Source organism: Ascaphus truei, chromosome 16 (assembly GCF_040206685.1).
Source record: "Ascaphus truei isolate aAscTru1 chromosome 16, aAscTru1.hap1, whole genome shotgun sequence".
NCBI classification, from domain to species: domain Eukaryota; kingdom Metazoa; phylum Chordata; class Amphibia; order Anura; family Ascaphidae; genus Ascaphus; species Ascaphus truei.
In genome coordinates, this window is record NC_134498.1 from 46325041 (window position 1) to 46351079 (window position 26039).

At 46.1% G+C, this 26039-nt stretch overlaps 1 protein-coding gene across 4 annotated transcripts in view; it reads right to left on the reverse strand.

The window, feature by feature from the left end:
* Positions 1-24585: 24585 nt before the first annotated feature.
* SMARCA1 (SNF2 related chromatin remodeling ATPase 1) overlaps positions 24586-26039 on the reverse strand; it is a 68049-nt gene continuing 66595 nt past the window's right edge. For all 4 annotated transcript variants that reach the window (XM_075573428.1, XM_075573427.1, XM_075573426.1 and 1 more), the window contains one exon: positions 24586-25478. In XM_075573428.1, the coding sequence (XP_075429543.1) occupies positions 25407-25478 (72 nt within the window). In that variant the 3' untranslated portion in view covers positions 24586-25406. The remainder of the gene's footprint in view (positions 25479-26039) is intronic.

Here is a 26039-nt window from a genome sequence, read left to right on the forward strand (position 1 = left end):
ACACATACACGCCCAGAGAGGTAATACCGGTATACACATACACGCCCAGAGAGGTAATACCGGTATACACATACACGCCCAGAGAGGTAATACCGGTATACACATACACGCCCAGAGAAGTTATACCACTATACACATACACGCCCAGAGAGGTAATACCGGTATACACATACACGCCCAGAGAGGTAATACCGGTATACACATACACGCCCAGAGAGGTAATACCAGTATACACATACACGCCCAGAGAGGTAATACCGGTATACACACACACGCCCAGAGAGGTAATAAATACACATACACGCCCAGAGAGGTAATACTGGTATACACATACACGCCCAGAGAGATAATTCCAGTATACACATACACGCACAGAGAGGTAATACCGGTATACACATACACGCACAGAGAGGTAATACCGGTATACACATACACGCACAGAGAGATAATACCGGTATACACATACACGCCCAGAGAGGTAATACCGGTATACACATACACACCCAGAGAGGTAATACCAGTATACACATACACGCCCAGAGAGGTAATACCAGTATACACATACACGCCCAGAGAGGTAATACCGGTATACACATACACGTCCAGAGAGGTAATACCGGTATACACATACACGCCCAGAGAGGTAATACCGGTATACACATACACGCCCAGAGAGGTAATACCGGTATACACATATATGCCCAGAGAAGTTATACCACTATACACATACACGCCCAGAGAGGTAATACCGGTATACACATACACGCCCAGAGAGGTAATACCGGTATACACATACACGCCCAGAGAGGTAATACCAGTATACACATACACGCCCAGAGAGGTAATACCGGTATACACACACACGCCCAGAGAGGTAATAAATACACATACACGCCCAGATAGGTAATACTGGTATACACATACACGCCCAGAGAGGTAATACCTGTATACACATACACGCCCAGAGAGGTAATACCTGTATACACATACAAGCCCAGAGAGGTAATACCGGTATACACATACACGCACAGAGAGGTAATACCGGTATACACATACACGCACAGAGAGGTAATACCGGTATACACATACACACCCAGAGAGGTAATACCGGTATACACATACACGCCCAGAGTGGTAATACCGGTATACACATACATGCCCAGAGAGGTAATACCGGTATACACATACACGCCCAGAGAGGTAATACCGGTATACACATACACGCCCAGAGAGGTAATACCGGTATACACATACACGCCCAGAGAGGTAATACCAGTATACACATACACGCCCAGAGAGGTAATACCGGTATACACACACACGCCCAGAGAGGTAATAAATACACATACACGCCCAGATAGGTAATACTGGTATACACATACACGCCCAGAGAGGTAATACCGGTATACACATACACGCCCAGAGAGGTAATACCGGTATACACATACACGCCCAGAGAGGTAATACCGGTATACACATACACGCCCAGAGAGGTAATACCGGTATACACATACACGCCCAGAGAGGTAATACCGGTATACACATACACGCCCAGAGAGGTAATACAGGTATACACATACACGCCCAGAGAGGTAATACAGGTATACACATACACGCCCAGAGAAGTTATATCGGTATACACATACACGCCCAGAGAGCTAATACCAGTATACACATACATGCCCAGAGAGGTAATACCGGTATACACATGCATGCCCAGAGAGGTAACACCGGTATACACACGCCCAGAGATGTAATACCGGTATACACATACACGCCCAGAGAGGTAATACCGGTATACACATACACGCCCAGAGAGGTAATACCGGTATACACATACACGCCCAGAGAGGTAATACCAGTATACACATACACGCACAGAGAGGTAATACCGGTATACACATACACGCACAGAGAGGTAATACCGGTATACACATACACGCACAGAGAGATAATACCGGTATACACATACACGCCCAGAGAGGTAATACCGGTATACACATACACACCCAGAGAGGTAATACCAGTATACACATACACGCCCAGAGAGGTAATACCAGTATACACATACACGCCCAGAGAGGTAATACCGGTATACACATACACGCCCAGAGAGGTAATACCGGTATACACATACACGCCCAGAGAGGTAATACCGGTATACACATACACGCCCAGAGAGGTAATACCGGTATACACATACACGCCCAGAGAAGTTATACCACTATACACATACACGCCCAGAGAGGTAATACCGGTATACACATACACGCCCAGAGAGGTAATACCGGTATACACATACACGCCCAGAGAGGTAATACCAGTATACACATACACGCCCAGAGAGGTAATACCGGTATACACACACACGCCCAGAGAGGTAATAAATACACATACACGCCCAGAGAGGTAATACTGGTATACACATACACGCCCAGAGAGATAATTCCAGTATACACATACACGCACAGAGAGGTAATACCGGTATACACATACACGCACAGAGAGGTAATACCGGTATACACATACACGCACAGAGAGATAATACCGGTATACACATACACGCCCAGAGAGGTAATACCGGTATACACATACACACCCAGAGAGGTAATACCAGTATACACATACACGCCCAGAGAGGTAATACCAGTATACACATACACGCCCAGAGAGGTAATACCGGTATACACATACACGTCCAGAGAGGTAATACCGGTATACACATACACGCCCAGAGAGGTAATACCGGTATACACATACACGCCCAGAGAGGTAATACCGGTATACACATATATGCCCAGAGAAGTTATACCACTATACACATACACGCCCAGAGAGGTAATACCGGTATACACATACACGCCCAGAGAGGTAATACCGGTATACACATACACGCCCAGAGAGGTAATACCAGTATACACATACACGCCCAGAGAGGTAATACCGGTATACACACACACGCCCAGAGAGGTAATAAATACACATACACGCCCAGATAGGTAATACTGGTATACACATACACGCCCAGAGAGGTAATACCTGTATACACATACACGCCCAGAGAGGTAATACCTGTATACACATACAAGCCCAGAGAGGTAATACCGGTATACACATACACGCACAGAGAGGTAATACCGGTATACACATACACGCACAGAGAGGTAATACCGGTATACACATACACGCCCAGAGAGGTAATACCACTATACACATACATGCCCAGAGAGGTAATACCGGTATACACATACATGTTCAGAGAGTTAATTCCGGTATACACATACACGTCCAGAGTGGTAATACCGATATACACATACACGCCCAGAGAGGTAATACCGGTATACACATACACGTCCAGAGTGGTAATACCGGTATACACATACATGCCCAGAGAGGTAATACCGGTATACACATACACGCCCAGAGAGGTAATACCGGTATACACATACACACCCAGAGAGGTAATACCGGTATACACATACACGCCCAGAGTGGTAATACCGGTATACACATACATGCCCAGAGAGGTAATACCGGTATACACATACACGCCCAGAGAGGTAATACCGGTATACACATACATGCCCAGAGAGGTAATACCGGTATACACATACACGCCCAGAGAGGTAATACCGGTATACACATACACGCCCAGAGAGGTAATACCGGTATACACATACATGCCCAGAGAGGTAATACCGGTATACACATACACGCCCAGAGAGGTAATACCGGCATACACATACACGCCCAGAGAGGTAATACCAACATACACATACACGCCCAGAGAGGTAATACCGGTATACACATACATGTCCAGAGAGATAATACCGGTATAAACATACACACCCAGAGAGGTAATACCGGTATATACATACACGCCCAGAGAGGTAATACCGGTATACCCATACACGCCCAGAGAGGTAATACCGGTATACCCATACACGCCCAGAGAGGTAATACCGGCATACACATACACGCCCAGAGAGGTAATACCAACATACACATACACGCCCAGAGAGGTAATACCGGTATACACATCAACGCCCAGAGAGGTAATACCGGTATACACATACACGCCCAGAGAAGTTATATCGGTATACACATACACGCCCAGAGAGGTAATACCGGTATACACATACATGCACAGAGAGATAATACCGGTATACACATACAAGCCCAGAGAGATAATACCGGTATACACATACACGCCCAGAGAGGTAATATCGGTATACACATACATGCCCAGAGAGGTAATACCGGTATACACATACACGCACAGAGAGATAATACCGGTATACACATACACGCCCAGAGAGGTAATACCGGTATACACATACACCCCCAGAGAGGTAATACCAGTATACACATACACGCCCAGAGAGGTAATACCAGTATACACATACACGCCCAGAGAGGTAATACCGGTATACACATACACGCCCAGAGAGGTAATACCGGTATACACATACACGCCCATAGAGGTAATTCCGGTATACACATACACGTCCAGAGAGGTAATACCGGTATACACATACATGCCCAGAGAAGTTATACCACTATACACATACACGCCCAGAGAGGTAATACCGGTATACACATACACACCCAGAGAGGTAATACCGGTATACACATACACGCCCAGAGAGGTAATACCAGTATACACATACACGCCCAGAGAGGTAATACCGGTATACACACACACGCCCAGAGAGGTAATAACTACACATACACGCCCAGATAGGTAATACTGGTATACACATACACGCCCAGAGAGGTAATACCTGTATACACATACACGCCCAGAGAGGTAATACCTGTATACACATACAAGCCCAGAGAGGTAATACCGGTATACACATACACGCACAGAGAGGTAATACCGGTATACACATACACGCACAGAGAGGTAATACCGGTATACACATACACGCCCAGAGAGGTAATACCAGTATACACATACACGTCCAGAGAGGTAATACCGATATACACATACACGCCCAGAGAGGTAATACCGGTATACAGATACACACCCAGAGAGGTAATACCGGTATACACATACACACCCAGAGAGGTAATACCGGTATACACATACACGCCCAGAGTGGTAATACCGGTATACACATACACGCCCAGAGAGGTAATACCGGTATACACATACACGCCCAGAGTGGTAATACCGGTATACACATACACGCCCAGAGTGATAATACCGGTATACACATACACGCCCAGAGAGGTAATACCGGTATACACATACACGCCCAGAGAGGTAATACCGGTATACACATACACGCCCAGAGAGGTAATTCCGGTACACATATACTCCCAGAGAGGTAATTCCGGTATACACATACAAGTCAGAGAGGTAAAACCGGTATACACACACATGTACAGTATTAGCTCTCACATTTTACTGGACACAGTGTCCAAATACAGGACAGTCCGGTTCAATACTGGACACCTGGCAGCCCTATGGAAGCAGAGTTTAAAGCTGACCAATTAGGACAGGGGAGGCCAACTCCAGTCCTCAAGGGCCACCAGAGAGGCCGACAGGGGGGGAGAGCCGTGATAAGTGCCCCGGGGCCCACCAGCTGCAGTGGACCTGACCAGGCCTAACTTCTGTATCCGGCTGCCTGACCTCTGGTTGCCACCAGGCCCCGGCTCTCTCCCACGTATCTCCGGGCTACGGTTTTATCGGTTATATCTCCGGGGCGGGGCCTCGGCTCTTACCTTCTCCGACGGCGGCATCTCCCCCTGCAGGGTCCCATCAACATGGCTTCGCGTTGCCATGACAACGGGACATCACGTGGCGCCTTAAGGCATCTCATAGCCAGGGCAACTGGACAACCTCGACGTCTCGTGGCGCCATTTGACATCGCGGAGCCACGTTGACGGGACCTTGCAGGAGGAGATCCCGGGAGCTTCCGCCGCCACCGGAGAAGGTAGGAGAAGTAAATATATAAATAAATGTAAAAAATGTAATTTCATTGCACCAAGTCTCCGGGTTCGCCTTCAATAAAAGGTGGCAACCCTGATTCTGGCAGTGAAACGGTTAAAGCAGAATTAACGTAGCAAGCTGCAAAATACAGCAGGTTAATGCTTGGGGCTGACCTTGTAATTAGTAGGGTCCGTGGCTGTCCTGTAATGTAGGCTTCCTGGTCTAAAAGGAAAAAGGTTTTAAAAAAAAAAAGGGCATAATTTGCAGTTATTAATATGGTGAGTGCTTTTAATTTTGCAATTATTCCCAGTAAGCCATTAGATGAGACCGGCGGTTTAATAGAAAAATGCAATGAGTATAAAGTATTGTAGCAATTACAGGAGGCCGTTAATTGAAGCTTTCCAGCTGGAAAAGGGAGCTGCCACAACGTGGCTCTTTCCCGATCCCAAAAAGGAGATGTAGTTAATGGCCAATGTGAGTTTGTAAGTGGTATGGGTAGGAGTATTATGACTGATAACATATGTTGCACGCTTTAATAGTACACATCCTCCCTTTTATTTAGAGGAAATCTCTCAGGTAGTAAATGATGTTGTAAAACTGGCGTAGCAGTGTACTGGAGTCCCCAATTATCGCTCTTAGGGCCAGATTCACAAAACGGTGCTAAGGTTTAGCAGGCCTTTCCTCCCCTTCATGTGCTTAACGTGTGATAACATTCATATGAACGGGAGGATATATACCTGCTAAAGCAGGGCCCTCAAACTCAGTCCTCAAGAGCCACTGGTTGAGCCACCTGTGCTGAAGCAGGGATATCCGTAAACACTGATCTGCTGGTGGCCCTTGAGGACTGGAGTTGGCCAGTCAATGAGTGACTAACTGATTGAGCCACCTGTGCTGAAGCAGGGATATCCATAACACCTGGCCTGTTGGTGGCCCTTGAGGACAAGTGTTTGAGACCCCCTGTGCTAAAGCTTAGCACCGTGTTGTTAATATGGGCCATAGTAGGTTATTCATTAAATTGCGATAGAGCCAATTGGGCCACGTTGGCTTCAGTAGGAGTTTCCATGCAATATTGCCCTGACCGGCACTATCGCAGTTTCATGAATAACGCCCTTAGGGTCAGAATTTAATTTATTTGATGAAGAAGTATATTTATTAGAAGTACAAATCCTATCTCGGTTTTGAGGTTGCTATGATGCCGATATGTTTATTGTATACAGTATTTTATTTTTAAACGTCTTTAACGCACCCCTGCCATTGTTTCATTATCAAATTTCCTTCGCAAAATGTTTTGCATTTCTGTTTAAAAAAAAAAAAAAAAGAAGGATTTAGGCGCAACATTTTCACCAGATTACCACCGGATTTTGCCAAATTTGCCAGGATTTTGAGAAAATTTCAGTACGTGATGGTATATAAAGGATCACATGCGACTGGTTTGTGATCGCCAACTAGGATGAACAAAGGTTTATAAATATCCCTGCTTCAGCACAGGTGGCTCAATCAGTGGCTCAGTCTTTGACTGAACCCCAATCATTTCGGGGGTGGGGGTAGGGGAGGGGCAGTAGCAGCTCCACCGGTGTAAAGCTCCCGGTCATGCGAGCCAGCAGGAACCTGCCAAGGGATGACGTCACAGCTTCCTATTGGCCCGCATGACACGAGAGCTTTAAATCCGCCATTTCGATAGCCCCACATAGCCCATCCGGAGCTGCTACCGGCACCCCCTAGGGAGGTACGTATCTCGGGAATGCAGGGGGTCCCCGGAGCTGAAATTAACACGGTTCAGCTCCGGAAACCCCCTGCCTCAAACTTATAATGCTAAAGTAGATTTAAAAAAAGAAAGGATAGCAGGATTGCACCCAGCCTCGGGGTTCCTGCAGCGGAACTGCACTGTTTTTAATTCGGGGAACCCTGTGGTTCCAGAGATACATACCGACGACCATACGGCATTTCAGCCCCTCCAGCGTAACGAAAATGGCGTTTTTAATCTCCCACATCACACGGTTTCCTATTATCCCGCGTGACACGGGGTGAGTCAACGCTCAGGTAAGTAACGCTGGTACCTTCACCGGCAAGTATTTGTGAAACTGGGGGGGTGCTCAGGACAGAAAGTAACGAGGTTCGGTTCCCGGGACTCCCTGTTAGGGGGGAGATTGCAGCTTTAATTTCACACTTTTCAGTTCTCTTGTTTGAGGTTTTATATCACGGAAGAAGTGCAGAAATGTAATTTAATGTATGATTGCATAAAACAGTCACGGAAGGCCACTAAGCAGCCATACTTGTCATTTCTTTGGTAGTAGATATTTAATTATGAGATAATTACTTGCATTTCTCTGCTCGGTTTCTACTTTTATTCAATACAAATTGAATTTCAATCAAAACTGCAGGAGAGCTCTTAAGAAGTTATACGTAAGTTTGCTGGTGCCTCTGATTGGAGGTGTGCAAAGCTTTGCCAAAGATAGAGAACCTGAAATATGGGGGGTGAGAGAGAGAGGGGGGCGGTAGAGATGGGGGGGATAGAGAGGGGGAGGGATAGAGAGGGGGATGGGAAGAAAGAGAGACAGAGAGGGTGGGGGGGAGAGCAGGGGGACAGAGAGAGAGGGAGGGGAGAGAAAGGGGGGAGAGAGAGGGATAGAGGGGAGGGGAAGAAAGAGCGGGGGAGAGAGAGCGAATGGGGGGGATAGGGAGAGAGAGGGGGAGAGAGAGACAGAGAGGGGGGAGAGACAGAGGGGGGAGAGAGAGAGAATGGGGGAGAGAGAGAGCGGGGAGAGAGAGAGCGGGGGGAGAGAGAGCGGGGGGTAGAGAGAGGGAGAGGGAGAGGGGGAGAGAGAGAGAGAGAGAGAGAGAGGGGTGGGAAAGAGGGGGAGAGAGAGGGGTGGGAGAGAGGGGTGGGAGAGAGGGGGGAGAGAGGGGTGGGAGAGTGAGAGGGAGGGGGAGAGAGAGAGGGTGGGAGAGAGGAGAGAGAGGAGAGAGAGAGATACACATCAATAGGATATAATCATATATGCATATTCAAAAGAGCTGATTAGTATATTTGCATATTTAAATGAGCTTATTTCCCAGGTATCTCTCTCTCTGTCTTTGGCACATTTTCGTTTTTTTTTTTGTTTTTTTTTAAAGTTCACATTTTGCCGAGTATTAAACCCATAGTGGTGCATTCACAGCCCTGTTTATTTCCTTTCCATTTCCTATCAACATACTAAGAGAACAATCACAGCAAACCTTCCCCCCCATGTACAAGCACACACTTAACGCACACACTTGCCCTGGCCATGCAGTTCTAACACGGGCTTCCGTTTGTCTTTTCTCTTGGAGCAGAGGTGGGCCAACTCCAGTACTCAAGAGCCACCAACAGGTCAGGACTGGTTTCAGGATATCCCTGCTTCAGCATAGGTGGCTCAATGAGCCATCTGTGCTGAAGCAGGGGCCGAATCAGTCCCTGCGTCAGCATAGGTGGCTCAATCAGAGGCTCAGTCTAAACAGGGATGTGAAAGCAGCACCTGCGGGTGTCAGAGAAACTGAGATCAGTTGACAAACTGTTTGTGTTTTTACCCAGTTTGCGCTGCTGGCTACAAAGTAATTCGTTTCTGCCACTGGGAGCCAATCACAGGACTGGTGGCATCGCCTCTTATGTGGGAAGATGCCGACACCGATGGGAGAAGTCAGAATATAAATCCTGCTCCACCTCCCATGAGCATGAACATTACACACTATATATACAATGATAGTGAGCGCAACTAATAGAGACGGGCAAAAAAATGTTTGATCATTTAGATCCGTCGGTCCGAGGAGTTCTGCCAATCAGTCTCCAAAAGGGCGATTCGTCTTTTCCGGATTTTTTTTAATTTATTTTTTTATCAACAACCCAATTGGCGGATTCTTAAAATCCGTCAGCGGACTGCGGCACCGGGAGATTGGGTCGGTAAAAACCCACCTACGGATTGTATCCAAATGGCGTTTTGTTTTTTTGTTTTTTTTATGAATCCACACGAATTGAAACTGGAACAATCCGCTGACGGATTTTACGCCGCGGAACGGATTTTGAATGGAAAGCTCTGGGAAATTCCACGAGACAGACGTTGACCGTCTCCCCCGTCTCATAACGAAGCACAAACCCAAACAAGAAATTCTTAATGTAAAAAGTTGCACTTGGCAACATACAATGCAATAATGTGAAAGCACTTTGCCATACAACCCCTTGCCTTTTCAACAATTGATTAATAAATTCAGATATGGAATAGGTAGTGTGCCACTTGGATACACACTGTGAATTAAAGCACCAAATTCCCCCCATTATTATTTCGTTTTCTATCTTACCTGCTTCATGGCATACCTGACATACAGGGCACCTCCTTGCACCCCCATTCCAACCCCAATATGTGCCCACAAGATACAATACGGCAGCGGGGTCAGAGCTCGGCGCAGCGGTCAGTAGAAAAGTTCTGATGACGTCACGGTTTCAAAGCAATGTTTTACAAAATGTTTAGTTTGAAAGGGATTAGAAGGAATTATTCATGAAAAGTAGCCAAAAGTGCTCTCATTTCCCCCCTCCCACCATTTCTTTTTCCAGCGCTAGTGCGGTTACTACCTTATTTTTTTAACCCTTCGCCGTCCATGTTTTGCTGACCGCCAGGCAGCGAAGAGTTAAAGAGCGAGTGAGTTAACGAACGTCTCCTTTTCTCCTTTGCTGCCATTTAAGTCCCCAAAATGAGGATAAAGTAGGTTTATTATGATTTTAAATGCAATAGCGGCCTTTACATGAGCGCAAACATCACCCCTCAGATGAAAGCAAATGTAGATTGACACTAGCATTTACTTGAAGAGAATCATTTTCTGCTATTAAATGTCATTAGGAACAGGAGTACACATTTGCATATAAATCATTACACGATGGGCATATGTTCGCTTCCAGTGATGCTGTTATTTGCCCCAAGCTTTTAGCAGTGAGCAGGGCTGCCTCTAATTGATTATACAAGATCTTGTCATGGACAGACCAGTCCAGTCAACCGAGACGCAGGAATGTGAGGCGGAGAGACGCTGGCTGTCCCACTGAGCCGTCAGACTAGAATCCAGCCCCAAATTGTGATGAATAGATGCGTGGGCCCCTTGCCACCTTGCCCTTACTCAGCTAGAGAGCCCACACTCTGTCTCTGTTCAGCAGGTCATATGCCACCCGAGGTCATCACGCTGCTTCATGGGAACGTTGCAATGATGAACTATTCAAGTGCCAATCAAACCCACAATTCTGGCGCAACAGACGTGATGATGTGCTGCGTACCCATAGAGGGGGGGGGAATATGTTTTCCTCAAACTCCCTGTTTCGCGTTGATTAATTATTTTCCTTCCTATAGGGGTCATCCATTTCAGTCCTCAAGCCCCCACCCCTCCCAAAAAGGTCAGGGTTTTAGGATATCCCTGCTTCAGCACAGGTGGCTCAATCAGAGGCACAGTCTTTGACTGAGCCTCTGATTGAGCCACCTGTGCTGAAGCTGGGATATCCTGAAAACTTGACTTGTTTGGGGAGACTTGAGGATTGGAGTTGAGCACCCCTGGTATAACCTACTAACCATAACCTCCCAGCTGTGTAGACCACCGGAGACCTACAGTCTATAGCATGTCCGTGGGGCTTTATGAGTACAGTAATGCTCAGCATACACTGAAAGCTGGATTTCTTACTGTTGATACGCAGGGAGGGTTTTCTTTAAGCTGAGCTCCCTAGCTCATTAGGTTGTCATGCCCAAGGCCTGTCCATCATCTTTCCTAACTGTTCTGTCGACGATTCTGGGGGCAGCCAGGAATCCTTCTCAGTTTTGCTGATGTTGTCAATGATAATCCCCAGTGTCTTGCATCTCATTTCTAAACAGGCTCTGATCCCTGGAGTTACCTACATGTCAGAAGTCCAGTAACTACATTTCTCGCTGAGCTACTTGTCAATTTTCTAGTTTTTCTAACACTGAAATTCACATGAAAGCTCATTTTCATCTTGCACACTTGAGTTTTACAGTAAACATCAAAATATTTCTTGTTATTTCAGATCGTACCCTCTCTGTTGCTTATTTTGCCCAAAACAACTAAAGGTTTAAAGAGTATTTTCTCTTGCCTAATATAAAAAAAAAAAAAATAAGCAGTTTTTTGCCTTTACAGCAATGCATTTATCTAAGCTGCCGATCGATCCGTTCTCCCGTGATTGATCCCAGGGTACTAAATATGGCTGCCTATTTCAAAAGAGGAAGTGGTATATGTAGCTTCCTAAAGGGCATAAAGAGCGAAAACAATGCAGTATTATCTAATACTACACCACTGAATTATTAAAAAATAAAATAAAAAAAAACAGGTAGGATGTTGAATGAAATGCTGTTTTAAAATCACAAAAAAGAAAGGGATCAGCGCACAGCCCTGGAGAGGTCTTGAGAATAAAAAATGTATTTATTGTAGCTGCATTTAAAAAACGGAGGGTATAACCACTCCTCCGCGTTTCGTGCAAAGCACTTTATCAAGGGGTCCCTAAGTGGCTCAGACAACGACGGTTCAGTTTCCCAGTCATTGTAAAAGAAGAGGTTATTGAAGACCCGGCCCGGGAGAGTGGCACCGCCATATGCAATTTGGCAAAGAGGAATAGGGGAGATTCACTTGGAATTAGAGAAGCTCAGATTACTACCATCAAAATTAGCACCATTTGTAAATGAATTATTTTGTATTCGGATGTATGGTTATAAGTGGAATGTACTTATCTATATCCCCCTTATACAAGTGGGCTAAAAATTATTTTAAAAAAAACGCATTTTAAAGTTAGGCCTAAGTAAATGCTTGAATAACTTCCTATATTGCGCTGGAGCACAGCCATAGCTTTTAAAGCAGAAAAACATGTAGCACTGCGCAAAGTAATTTAACTTTTATTACAGGATTGAACTGCGTTAATGTCTGCTCCGGGGACCCCCTGCTTCCAGAGATAGTTACCTTCGTAGCCGGGGACCCCCTGCTTCCAGAAATAGTTACCTTCGTAGCCGGGGACCCCCTGCTTCCAGAAATAGTTACCTTCGTAGCCGGGGTCCCCCGCTTCCAGAGATAGTTACCTTCGTAGGGCGTGCAGGGATCGGTGTTGAGTTTAAATGTCCAGCTCAAGCAGGACAGATGTCCTAGCTTCCTATTGGTTCGCTGGACATTTAAACACGCCATTTTGTTAGGCACACAAGTTCTATGGCTGCAGATACCGGCGCCCTCTACAAAGGTAAGTATTTCTGAAAGCAGCGGGTCCCCGGAGCAGACATTACCGCAGTTCAGCTCCGGAGACCCCCGCTTCAATCCAATATATATATATTTATATATTTAAGTTGCGCAGTGCCAGATGCTTTGCTGCTTTAAGGGCTATGGATACACTTGTAGTTAGCCTGCAGTTTTTTTAAAGTACACACCAGTCCTCTTATTACAAGACTGAATAGCGCATTTTTACCATTGTCATTAGGGATACTAAAAGCCTTTATGTCTCATGGGTATTCTGCACTAATGGACTGTTTATCTGTGGTTTACGCTAAAAAAAAAAGAAGATATTTTCAGTTATTATGGTATCATTGCCACACAAACTAGATAAATGGCAGCTTTGTGTGTATGGCTTCCGAGAGAATTCAGCCTGTTTAAGGACGGCACAGAATAGAAAGGTAATGGAATGATTTTCCTGCCAGCTCTTATAACATTGTATCTAGAAAGAGAACCAGAGTAAATTTAAATTGTAGCAGTTACTGGAATAGGAGAGCAAAGACGGGTGGGGGCCGTGATGGTCCTATCTTCCACGTAGTAACAGAGGAGGGAGAGGGAGTAGGGGGTATGATACCTTTTATGGGACCAACAAGTAGTTGACATGTTACAAGCTTTCCAACCTCTCAGGGTCCTTCATCAGGTCCGACCCCGACCCTGAGAGGTTGGAAAGCTTGTAACGTATCAACTACTTGTTGGGCCAATAAAAGGTATCATACCCCCTACTCCCGCTCCCTCCTCTGTTACTACATGGGAGACAGGACCAGCACGGCCCCCCCACCCATTTATGCTTAGCTTTATTGTGAGTTTCAGCTTTAAACGATCCCTTAGGTTGCCTTATTAACTGCAATGAAATTAGCAGGGGCAGATAACCCAAGGGCCGCTCCTGAGAGGTTGGAAAGCTTGTAACATATCAACTACTTGTTGGAATACGTGAGAAATTCCTACTCGTGACAAAAAGACATTCCCAGCCTGATTTCAACCACGTCTTCATCGTGTTGTAAAAACCTTTGTAGAGATCATCACTTCATTTCTCCTCCCCCCGGAATTACATACAATTGTGTCCCTGTGACTTATAGGTATTTTATTGTATATCTTTATTTATGTAGCGCACAAAGCTGTATTTAGCGCTTTACAAGAGAGACAATACAGAACAGGGAATTAAAGTACAATAAGTGCAACAAATAAGATCAGGCAATAGGAAATATATTATTTAGGTATCTCGTTAGGTCCCTAAAGAATGTATTTCTGTTTTGTGGTGGAGTAAATATCTTTCTTTTATTGGCGGTTAGGGTTGACAGTCGAAATTCCTTGCAATATAAATGTAAAAACCTCAATCATAGTATGCAAACTAATATATTAAGTGTGAAGCTACATAGAATAAACAATAAATAGTCTATCTAATGTGGCTCATAAGAATAGGTTGTCTCAACACAAACACACCCCAGTATAAATCAGAATATCCCTGAGATTCAGTGACAGTAATAGCACGATATATCCCAACATATCACAAGGAGAACAAAAAAGTCTGCCACATCTGCACACACATTACAGGGATACTGAGCGTAAACAGACAATCATTTTTGATCAGTTCCCCACACGTTATTTTACCTCTAAGTGTGCAGCCCAATGTACTGTATTGTGGGGATTTTTAAACCGCCTGCAGTACAAGTGAAAGTAGAATGTAAACAAGAGGATTTTGTGTATGACCTTAAAATGTTCTCTGCTAGCAAACAGAATCCGCTTCTGGAACTATGAAAACACTGTAGCCGAGTAATAATTAATTTGTTCCAACGGTAGAAGGAAATATGATGTGCCTGTGAGTTGATGCAAAAGGATTTAATTCTGCTTCAGTAGTTTTATTTTTAATAAAATAGGATAGAGTAAATCTAGACTAAATTAGAATAGAAAGGTCAGGCTTATTGTGCAGTTGTGCTCTTGTTAAACCTTTACAATGGGGAAAAAAGGTGGTTTAATCTTACCTGGATATTTGTAGAAATATAAAAATACTGTATTTTTTAGGCAGAAAAGTTTTGCTTACTGCTGAGCATCAATTTGCAGATCTGTTTCCTTTTATGCTAACAAACCAAACTCAAATGTATAGGTTTCTCTAGAGATAAGTTTTATATGAGGGCTTATACACTGTTTTTTTCAATCCTCGTGCTAATAATCAGGGGTGCTCAACTCCAGTCAGCAAGGCAACTCCACCTTTGACGGAGCCACTGATTGGGCCACGTGTGATCAAGCTGGGACTGATTGAGCCACCTGTGCTGAAGCAGGAATATCTTTAACACCTAACTTTTTGGGGAGGCTTGAAGACTTTAGTTGAGAACCCCTGTACTAATTTATATATAGACCACATTCTACCAAAAGGATTTGATCAAATTGAATATTATCAGTTCTCTTACCAGTACTTAACAAAACAAAATAAAGCATACAACAAAATGTGTGTCTTTTATATTTTTCATTTTCTATTGATTCATATTTGAACCCAATGCACTGTACTAACCACAAGTACCTTATAGACACAAGCAGGAAACTCTGCCAACGCGCAGAAAAACTATAGCGAGCAAATTCGTGTGTGTTTTTAAGATGTTTTCCCAGATCGCACATGAAATTACAAGTAGAGGTGAAAACAAAAACATTTTCTGGCAGAACAATGAACGCTTGTAAACTTTATAGAGCAGGAGCAGCCAACTCCAGTCCTCATGGGCCACCAACAGGCCAGGTTTTTTGGATCTCCCTGCTTCAGCACAGGTGGCTAAATCAGTGGCTCTGTCTGTGATTGATCACCTGTGCTGAAGCAGGGATATCCATAAAACCTGGCCTGTTGGTGGCCCTTGAGCACTGGAGTTGGCCGCCCCTGCCTTACGGCATGTTAATGTTGGAACTGTATTATTCTTATTGTCTCCGCATTGCATTGAATTGCTCTGTGCCACACAGTATGTAGCATGTCATACATTATTTATAATAATACTTATACTAAGAATGCAATATTATAATACATCTTTTGTCTTGAGTGCAACAAACTTTTTTGGGGGGGGCTATATTCACTTTATTATTTACTGTGTGATCAGGTTTATAGAAAAGTGGTTTAGTTATTCATGATTTTAAAGCATAACGATAACGCAATTACAATAACCAACAGCTCAGCAATAAAAAGAACTTAGATGACAGAACATCCTGTCAGTTCTGCACCTGACAAAATGTCAATTAAGCTTCAATGAATATTGAGAGAAAGGCAGCATTAAAATGTAGATGCAGATAGTATATAAGCACATTTTTGAAGTGCTGAGTCAGGCATTGAATTTACAATAAAACTGTTCATTTTGTGATCTGAACACTTTTCCACTAAAGAAACTTATTGCAGATTGTGTAAAATCAGAATTACATTAACGTCTACAATTAACTTTCCTATCTCGTCTCTCTGAGGTTTACAACACCAATATAACTCATTTGCCAAATTTATTTATCTTATCTTATCTTATATACTATATTAGTGAAAGCACTGTATGTTTGCCTGCCTGCCTGCCTGGATGTCCGGTGTCCCTAGGGGAAATCTCATTGGTCCCTTGGCCCGCCCGCCCCCGCACACCTCTCATTGGCCTGAGGCGGAGTGACGGGCCAAAGGACACACAGGGACACACACACACACAGGGAACACAGGGACACACACACACACAGGGAACACAGGGACACACACACACAGGGACACACACACACACACACACACACACACAGGGACACACACACACACACACAGGGGGACACACAGTGACAGACACACACACACACACACACAGGGACACAGGGACACACACACACAGTGACAGACACACACACAGTGACACACACACAGTGTTACATACATTAGCGGGGCTCACAGTGTTAGCAGCACCCGCGCGCACCTCCTCCTCTCCCCGTGTCTCCCGCGCTTTCACCCCGACCCCCCCCCCTCCCCCGGCGCCGCTACAGTCAGCGGGACACACACACACACACTATTATTACCCCTTCAGCGCCCCCCCCCCCCCCACCCAGTGTCAGCGGCCGTGCGAGACCCCCCCTCTATATCTGCCACCTCTCCCCCCCCCCACACATATACATGCCCCCCCCCTCCCCGGCGCTACAACTCACCCCTCCCCGGCGGGGGAACAGCCAGTGGCCAGGCAGGCTGCCTCGCGGCGCCGAGTGCCCAAGATGGCGGCGCCCGGGACACAGCGGGGGAGCGGCCACAACACGCTGCCTCCCGCCTCAGATCCACTTGGGACCTGCCGGATGGGTGAGTGAGCGGCCTTCACCTCCCCTCCACCCCCCCTTCACCTCCCCTCCACCCCCCCCCTCCCCTCCAGTGTCAGTGTCTCCCCGATACCCCCCCGGCGCCGCTACAGTCAGCGGGGGAGCGAGTGAGCGCCCGGGACACAGCGGGAGAGCGGCCACAACACGCTGCCTCCCGCGTCAGATCCACCCCCCCCACCTTCACCTCCCCTGCACCTTCACCTCCCCTCCACCCCCCCACCTTCACCTCCCCTCCACCCCCCCACCTTCACCTCCCCTCCACCCCCCCTTCACCTCCCCTCCACCCCCCCTTCCCACCGCCTCCCCCCTTCCCCCCCTTCCCACCGCCTCCCCCCCTTCCCACCGCCTCCCCCCTTCCCCCCCTTCCCACCGCCTCCCAGCCCCCCTTCCCACCGCCTCCCCCGCCCCCCTTCCCACCGCCTCCCCCCCCCCCCTTCCCACCGCCTCCCTCCCCCCCCCTTCCCACCGCCTCCCTCCCCCCCCCTTCCCACCGCCTCCCCCCCCCCCCTTCCCACCGCCTCCCCCCCCCTTCCCACGCCTCCCCCCCCCCTTCCCACCGCCTCCCCCCCCTTCCCACCGCCTCCCACCCCCCGCCATCCCACCGCCTCCCACCCCCCGCCTTCCCACCCCCCGCCTTCCCTCCGCCTCCCCCTTCCCACCTCCTCCCCCTTCCCACCACCTCACCCCTCCCCCCCCTTTCCACCACCTCCCCCCCCTTTCCACCACCTCCCCCCCTTCCCACCACCTCCCCCCCCTTCCCACCACCTCACCACCTCCACCATCCCCCCCTTCCCACCACCTCCCCCCTCCCCCCCACCTCCCCCCTCCTCCCCCTTCCCACCACCTCCCCCCCTTCCCACCACCTCACCACCTCCACCATCCCCCCCTTCCCACCACCTCCCCCCTCCCCCCCACCTCCCCCCTCCTCCCCCTTCCCACCACCTTCCCCCTCCTCCCCCTTCCCACCACATCCCCCCTCCTCCCCCTTCCCACCACATCCCCCCTCCTCCCCCTTCCCACCACATCCCCCCTTCTCTCCCTTTCCACCACCTTCCCCCTCCTCCTCCTTCCCACCACCTCCCCCCTTCCCACCACCTCCCCCCTTCTCCCCCTTCCCACCACCTCCCCCCTTCTCCCCCTTTCCACCACCTCCCCCCTTCTCCCCCTTTCCACCACCTCCCCCTTCCCACCACTTCTCCCCTTCCCCCCCCCCCCCACTCCCCTTCCCCCCCTCCGCTCCCCTTCACCCCCCCCTCCGCTCCCCTTCACCCCCCCCTCCGCTCCCCTTCACCCCCCCCTCCGCTCCCCTTTCCACCCCCCCTCCGCTCCTCTTCCCCCCCCCCATCACCTCTTTTTCCCCTTTCCCCTCCCACCCCCTCCCACACTTCCACCCCCTCCTCTAACCCTTCCTCCCCTCCTCTAACCCTTCCCCCCCTCCTCTAACCCTTCCCCCCCCTCCTCTAACCCTTCCCCCCTCTCCTCTAACCCTTCCCCCCTCTCCTCTAACCCTTCCCCCCTCTCCTCTAACCCTTCCCCCCTCCTCCACCCCTTGCCCCCCTCCTCCACCCCTTGCCCCCCTCCTCCACCCCTTGCCCCCCTCCTCCACCCCTTGCCCCCCTCCTCCACCCCCTCCTCCCCTTCCCGCTCCCTTCGCCTTCATGCCCGCCTTACCGCCTCCCCACCCCCGCCTCTGCCTTTCACCCGCCCTTACTCCGGCCGCCTCTGCCTTTCACCCACCGCCTCACAGCCGCCACACTCGACACATACCTGCCGCCACACACACCTGCTGCCTCCCGCCCCTACGCACCGACATCACTGACCCACCGCCTCACACCCTAGCAGGACCCCCACTCACAGACAGCACTCACAACCCACGCGCCAGCCGCCGCCTCACACCCTTGCAGGACCCCCACTCACAGACAGCACTCACAACCCACGCACCACCCGCCGCCTCACACCCTAGCAGGACCCCCACTCGCACACAGCACTCACAACCCACGCGCCACCCGCCGCCTCACACCCTAGCAGGACACACGACTCAGATTTTTACATCACTTATGCCACCAAAATATACATTGTACTGTGGTGTGGTTACAATAAACCATTTTTATACAACATCGTATTACATTTTCTTCCATCTTTCTTTTCAATATTATTATCCAACCTTTACAACAAATACTCACCTATTGTTCCACAATTTATAAATAATACTACCTATTACGCATTTACATGCCGGGCAACGCCGGGTCTCTCAGCTAGTGTCTAATAAAGTTCACACTTTATATACAAACTTCATACTAAGCTATTTCCAATAATCAACATGTTCTTGGTAGTCCTCTCCTAAACGCGATAATGTACATAATGATAATAATACATAATAATAATAATGTAACATTTGATGGAGAATCCCCTCGGCGTGCCGCGCGTCACCGATGCGCGGTCACGCTTCATCGGGAGCGTGCGCGCACGGCGTGCGTGCCCAGGGCTCCCCAAAGGGAGCCCTGGTGTCCCGCGTTGTGGGGGATGCGGTGGGGGGCTCCGGGGGACCCGGCGGACCTGGAGAGGGGAGGGGGAAGCCCCGATCGGAGGACCGATCCTCCGAGGCTCCGGCACGCGCGCGGGACACCTCTGCGTGCGCCCGAGATCAGATGCGGCCGAGACCGGGTAAGTGTTAGACTAAGCTCGGCCGCAGCTGTATACTCCCTAGTCATTGTACTCAATGTAGCTATATCCTGCGAAGCTTTAAACTAGGGGCCACCAACAGGTCAGGATATCCCTGCTTCAGCACAGGTGGCTCAATGCTGAAACAGGGATATCCTGAAAACCTGACCTGTTGGTGTCCCTTGAGGACTGGAGTTGGCTATTCCTGCTCTAAACCTTTGCAATGATAATTTTTCTAGTGCCGAGTACACTGTGGGCATTACATACAGTACATACATTATACAGTACATACATTATCACAACTCAATATGCAGTGAAACAGTCTTTCCAACGCTGGAGAAGATTTCAGTCTCACTCATTAGAATGGAGCTAAACTACTCCAAAGCACATTGAACAGGGACACCCGCAGAGAGAATACTTAGCAGAGAAGAGCAAATTTTTCGCCCAAGTTTGGGAGCCATGAGAAATTAGCCATTTTTTTGCTGGTGAAATTCACGCCAATTTCGCTAGAACTTGGACACGTTCCAGGTACATTTTCAGTAAATAAAAGTACTCCTTGTGAGCACATGCACGTCTCAGACAAGTCTGCAACCCTCCTTGTTAAAGAACTACACGTCCGAAACGCGTAGGAGGCTGGCACTACCCCCGTGGGTGATGTTCATTTGATCAATACATTTATATATTTTTTTAACCATTTGACTCCCTGGCAGTGCGCTGCTGTACTTTTTTTTTTCTTCTACATATGTCTGCAACTCTGCTTTTCCCCGTTATCTCGTAGCATACACGGCTTCCACTGCAGCCAGGGATTCTGGGTAATGGCATGCAAATGAGCACTCGGCTACATTTTCAGAACTTTTTGGGTCGGAAAAGATCGAGGGAAATGTTTTGCGAATTTTAGGACTTATAAAACAGTTGAGCAAAACCAAGCGAAACGTGCACGTTCGTTCTTCTCCATTTCACCAGGTGAGGCGTAGGTGGCCTCTGCAGGGGGAAGATTCATATTCATGGAGTTACAATCTTCTCCCGCGCGGGGAAGCAATTCACAGCATATCCTTCGGTGGATTTCCTCACCGGCTTCTAGGTGAACTGTCCGCCTGTTAACTCTTTACAACAACAACAAAACCCTTGGACCGAAAGTCTAACGATATGATAAATCCGGAAGATGCAATAGGCTCAGCGGAACATGCTGATGACACAAGAAGATTGCAGCATTACAAGGTGCAGTGAGATCAAGTGTTTGTTGTTTTAAGCTTTTGTTTTCAGGATTTACGTGGACTTTTCGTCCTGGGAGATTGTTTTTGTGCTCACTGCTGTACTGAATTATACACGTAAGTTCTACACGGCCTACAACAGTGAATCGCAAAAAGAGTATTTTAACTGTGCCATTCCTTTATGTAAAATGAACGAAGACTGTGAATTAAGCACAAATGTAAAAAAGCCCACAGAGGCAAAGAAGTTTTCAAATAAGATCTGCTATAACCCGCCAACTTTTATACCTATATTCCCTGAAAAATATCAATTGACATAATGATTACAAATATGCAAAGAAAGCTTTTTGTTTACCAATAAAGTAATTCCATGGGTTGCTGACTGCTATGTAATGGTAATATTTTAAAATTGGTCTCTCACTTTGACTGACATCTAATTAAACATTTACTAGACTTAACTTCTTCAAGGATTCAAAATTGCATGAAAGTCATTCCTTAAGCAAAAGAATCTTAATGTTATGGTTATTTAAAAGTGCGAACTGATTATTTATTTAAACCATGCATGCATTTCATGAAATTTTTAAAAGCCTCACAAAGTCAGATGGTGACCTGTATATTCTGCATAAACTCAAAGAGGGCTATTTTGTTGAGGATTTTAACATGTGTTTATAAGAGTAAATTATCCCTTTTAAATAATAATGCTTATGGAATCTAAATATATTAGCAAATGTGTTTTGCTTTTAAACAAGAGTATGTATCGTATAACAGGCAGACACGTTTTTATTTTTGCATCTACAATAGGAAGTCTGTATGCCTTTGAGCAAGTTAGTGACTTTGTACAATATTATTGTACGAAGCGGCATACGCGAACGACTTACACTAATCGTGCATGCGCGGCTGAGAAGAGCCGATCTAGGGCATTCGCCATTGGACCTTGACGGCAGCGCATTTGCGATTGGCGCAGGCAAACAAAAAAACCCGGGACGTTTTGCCACTTTTAAAAAGGCATTGGGACACGGGACACAATCCCAAAAACCGTGATGTCTGCTCATCCTGCTCTAGAAGTAATGCGCGCCACTGATGCAGTTGTGTAAAAAAAATAATAATAATAATAATTCTGTCTGAAATGCGACGTATTCTAGACGTTGATTCGTACTGTTTAAGAATTTGACTTGTACTGCGTTAGTATTCTGCGCGAATAAATGCCACCTTTAAGGTGAGGGAGAAAACCAATGCAGAAACCCACGAAGAAAAGTAATGCGAGCCGTACATGTTTAATACCTGCGCCAATATGCAAATATAACTCCGCCCTAACTCCTCCCACTTGCTCTGTATATTCCTCATCTTGTCACAGACAGAAGCAGACATACCCACCAAAAATGGTGCTAAGGTTACTACATAAACGCTGCCTGGCACAGCTATATTTCAGTGTGAGTTGCGACAAAATAATGACCTTTGATACATAGAGCCCTTATTTTACCTGCAGTGAGATGTGCAATTGCATTTACCTGGAAAAACAAACTACTGCCCACTACAATACAAACCTGCCCACAGCTCAAGGATGGTCAAGGTTTTCACAATGAAAAGAGGAAGTGCCAAACTATGGAAACGGTTTATACAGTTTGGGTTTCTTGGCTGGTCTTTGCTTAGAGATGGCTCCCTATTTATCCCAGTTGTTTTCTGTGCTTGTAACACTGATGGTAGATATCTTTCATTGTAACTCTTGTGATTTGATATAATATAAATGTTTGGATATTTGAATGATAGCCATCGACGGCATATTACTTTCGGATAAATAACAGTCTATAACAACAGGGGCAGCCAACTCCAGTCGTCAAGGGCCACCAACTGGTCAGGTTTTCAGGATATCGACGGAACCATTGATTTAGCCACCTGTGCTGAAGCAGGGATATCTTCAAAACCTGACCTGTTGGTGGCCCTTGAGGACTGGAGTTGGCCACCCTGGTCTATAATAATGTCCGTGTAAATGTATGTAATGCTGTACAACTATTGATATTGTAATTTGACTTTTCAATGTACAGTACACCTCCTTTTATCCCTGTATCCCTTCCCTATAAACCCCTTAAAGTTCCTTTTTAAAAAATATTAGTTATTTAAAACATAAATAACAATCAGATCATCTCTTAACTTCTTAGCCAAACTTTCTAAAATATCAATAAACAAAGTAAAATTAATTCTTCTCATGAATACATTCATTAAATATACAAGTGCACCATGTGTTGGGACATACTGTTAATCTCTTGAGGTTCTTTTTACAAAAATAACCCTCATTAAAAATGATGATACATGACAGTTTTTTTTCTACAATAGTAAACAGATATTGTTGGTGAGTACGCACAACTGAATGTATTATTACTAGTAAAAATAAAATCATGTTTTGTAAGTTATGGAAACAAACTAGTTTAATGTATTATTGTTTCTGCAAACAGCTAATTAAAATCGCTTCACTGCCTACTTCTGTATACGTAGCATGCTGTATGTCTCCTTAACATGACCTATTTAGCATCTAAGGCAAGTTATACAGTACTTGCCTTTTCTACAGAACTGTTATGTTTGCAAACATAACAAGATCCTCTGGGTAATAATGTACATATTAGGTTCGAGAGATTCTCTACATGAGAAAATATCCCATTTTGACATTTGCTAGGCAAGATTTATATTAACCATCAACGTTCTTAGGGGGGGGGGGGAAGAAAAGTGATCATCTTCTTTACCTTAGCCTTGGAAAGTTTTTGTGTACAAATATCTTCAGATTATACCTGTCCTTGCAAGAAATGTAGAAAGGTGAACTAATGGACATTTTTGTCGGCCATGTATCTTGATGTTCTCTCAAGAACTGTGGATAGACAAAAACGTCAAAGGCAGAGATATCAGAAATGCATAAACTATTCTCAAGAAGGATTTCTCAATAAACAAAGTGCTTCTTTAATGGTCTTGCAAAGTAAGAAGATATAGTCAAAAGATACCTACTTGATGTTTATGAAATACCTGTAATACATATTGCATATACAGGATACATTGCTATTTGATTTCTAAGAAAGAAAGAATATAATGTTTCTTTCTTATGTTGTTAAGATATGGTTTGGTGTAATGCACCCTTAGCTAGTGATCTAAAATGTGTTATTCAGAATTAAACCACCATGTGATTCAAATATTATAAAGTTGATGTTCCTCCCCACACAGAAAGCACAGAACAAAAACCGGCACCAGCCATCAGGTTTACATTTTATTTCAAAGCAGCAGCATACAGTATAAAACATACAAAAGCTAAAACCTCTGCACTATCTTAAAGCAGCGATCCAATCCAGCAAATGTTGTTAAACTTTTTTTTTTTTTTGTAATATAGCATTGAAGCAGGGAGTCTGGAGCTGACCCCCATTACTTTCCGCTCCGGGGACCCCCTGCTTCCGGAGATACTTACCTCTGCAGTAGGTGCCGGTAGCTGCTCCGGCTCAGCAAGCAGGGCTTCCAAGTTTGAAGCTCCCACGTCCCGTGGGCCAATAGGAAGCCACACCGATGATGTCACAGCTTCCTATTGGCCAGCAGGCCAGGAAATATCTGAAGAGCGAACATATTGTGAACCCTGGTAGTCAAGGAGAGCAGCGACCGGGACCTAATTCGCAGGTAAGTATCTCCGGAGCAGGGGGTCCCCGGAGCTGAAATTAACAGGGTTCAGCTTGGAGACCCCCTGCTTCAACCCTATATATATATATATATATAACATTTGCAAAAAATTCACTGCCTTGGATTGACGCTTTAAAAACAAGGACTGGGTGAATTTTCTTGGTACCATGGAATTCACAAAATACAATAGACGTAAATACTGGAACGCATAAAATATAATGCTACACATATTCCAGGTTAATAAGGACATTGTAAAATATACCAATTCTGCCAAAATTAAAACCTTTTCTCGTAGTGAGTTTATTGAATACACAGATATTGGCAATTAACTTTAGAGGCCTCATTATACGGCAAGAGAATAACATGGCAGTTTTGTACTGAGCGGTTAGCGTACACGGTGTTACTCGGCTTTAAGACTTTGCTCTCTTCGCGTCCTTTTTTCCACAACTCTCTGAGGCTGGATCGGCTTTTCTTTTATGCGACTAAAAATAAGATTAAAAACATAGATCTTAAAAATCAAATCACAAAACGGGCTGTTTAGCACATTAGAGAATTCAAATATTATATATACGGTGTGTGTGTGTGTGTGTGTGTGTGTATATATATATATTATATCAACAATGTTGTCAGGTTCTTTAACACTGCGATTTTTTCACAAATGCTTGTGAGTGCGCATTTTTAAGGTTACTCCAATTTATTAAGCGGTAATACACTATGGGGCACACGCTTCAAAAATATATATATATAATGCAAAACTGGCAGTGTGCTTAAACCAACTAAGGCAGGGGTGGGCAAGTCCAAAGTCAAAGATTGAGCCACCTGGGCTGAAGCAGTGATATGCTGAAAACCTGACCTGTTTGTGGCCCTTAAGCACTGGAGTTGCCCACCCCTGAACTAAGGTGTGGTGAAAAATGACTGCTAGAATGGTACAGCTGGTAGATATGACTTGCTTTTTAATACTCAGAGGTGTTATTGTTCATTAGTCTTCTTTATCACACAGGGTCTCTTTGTTCATTAAGGGCAGCTGTTAACTAAAAACTTAA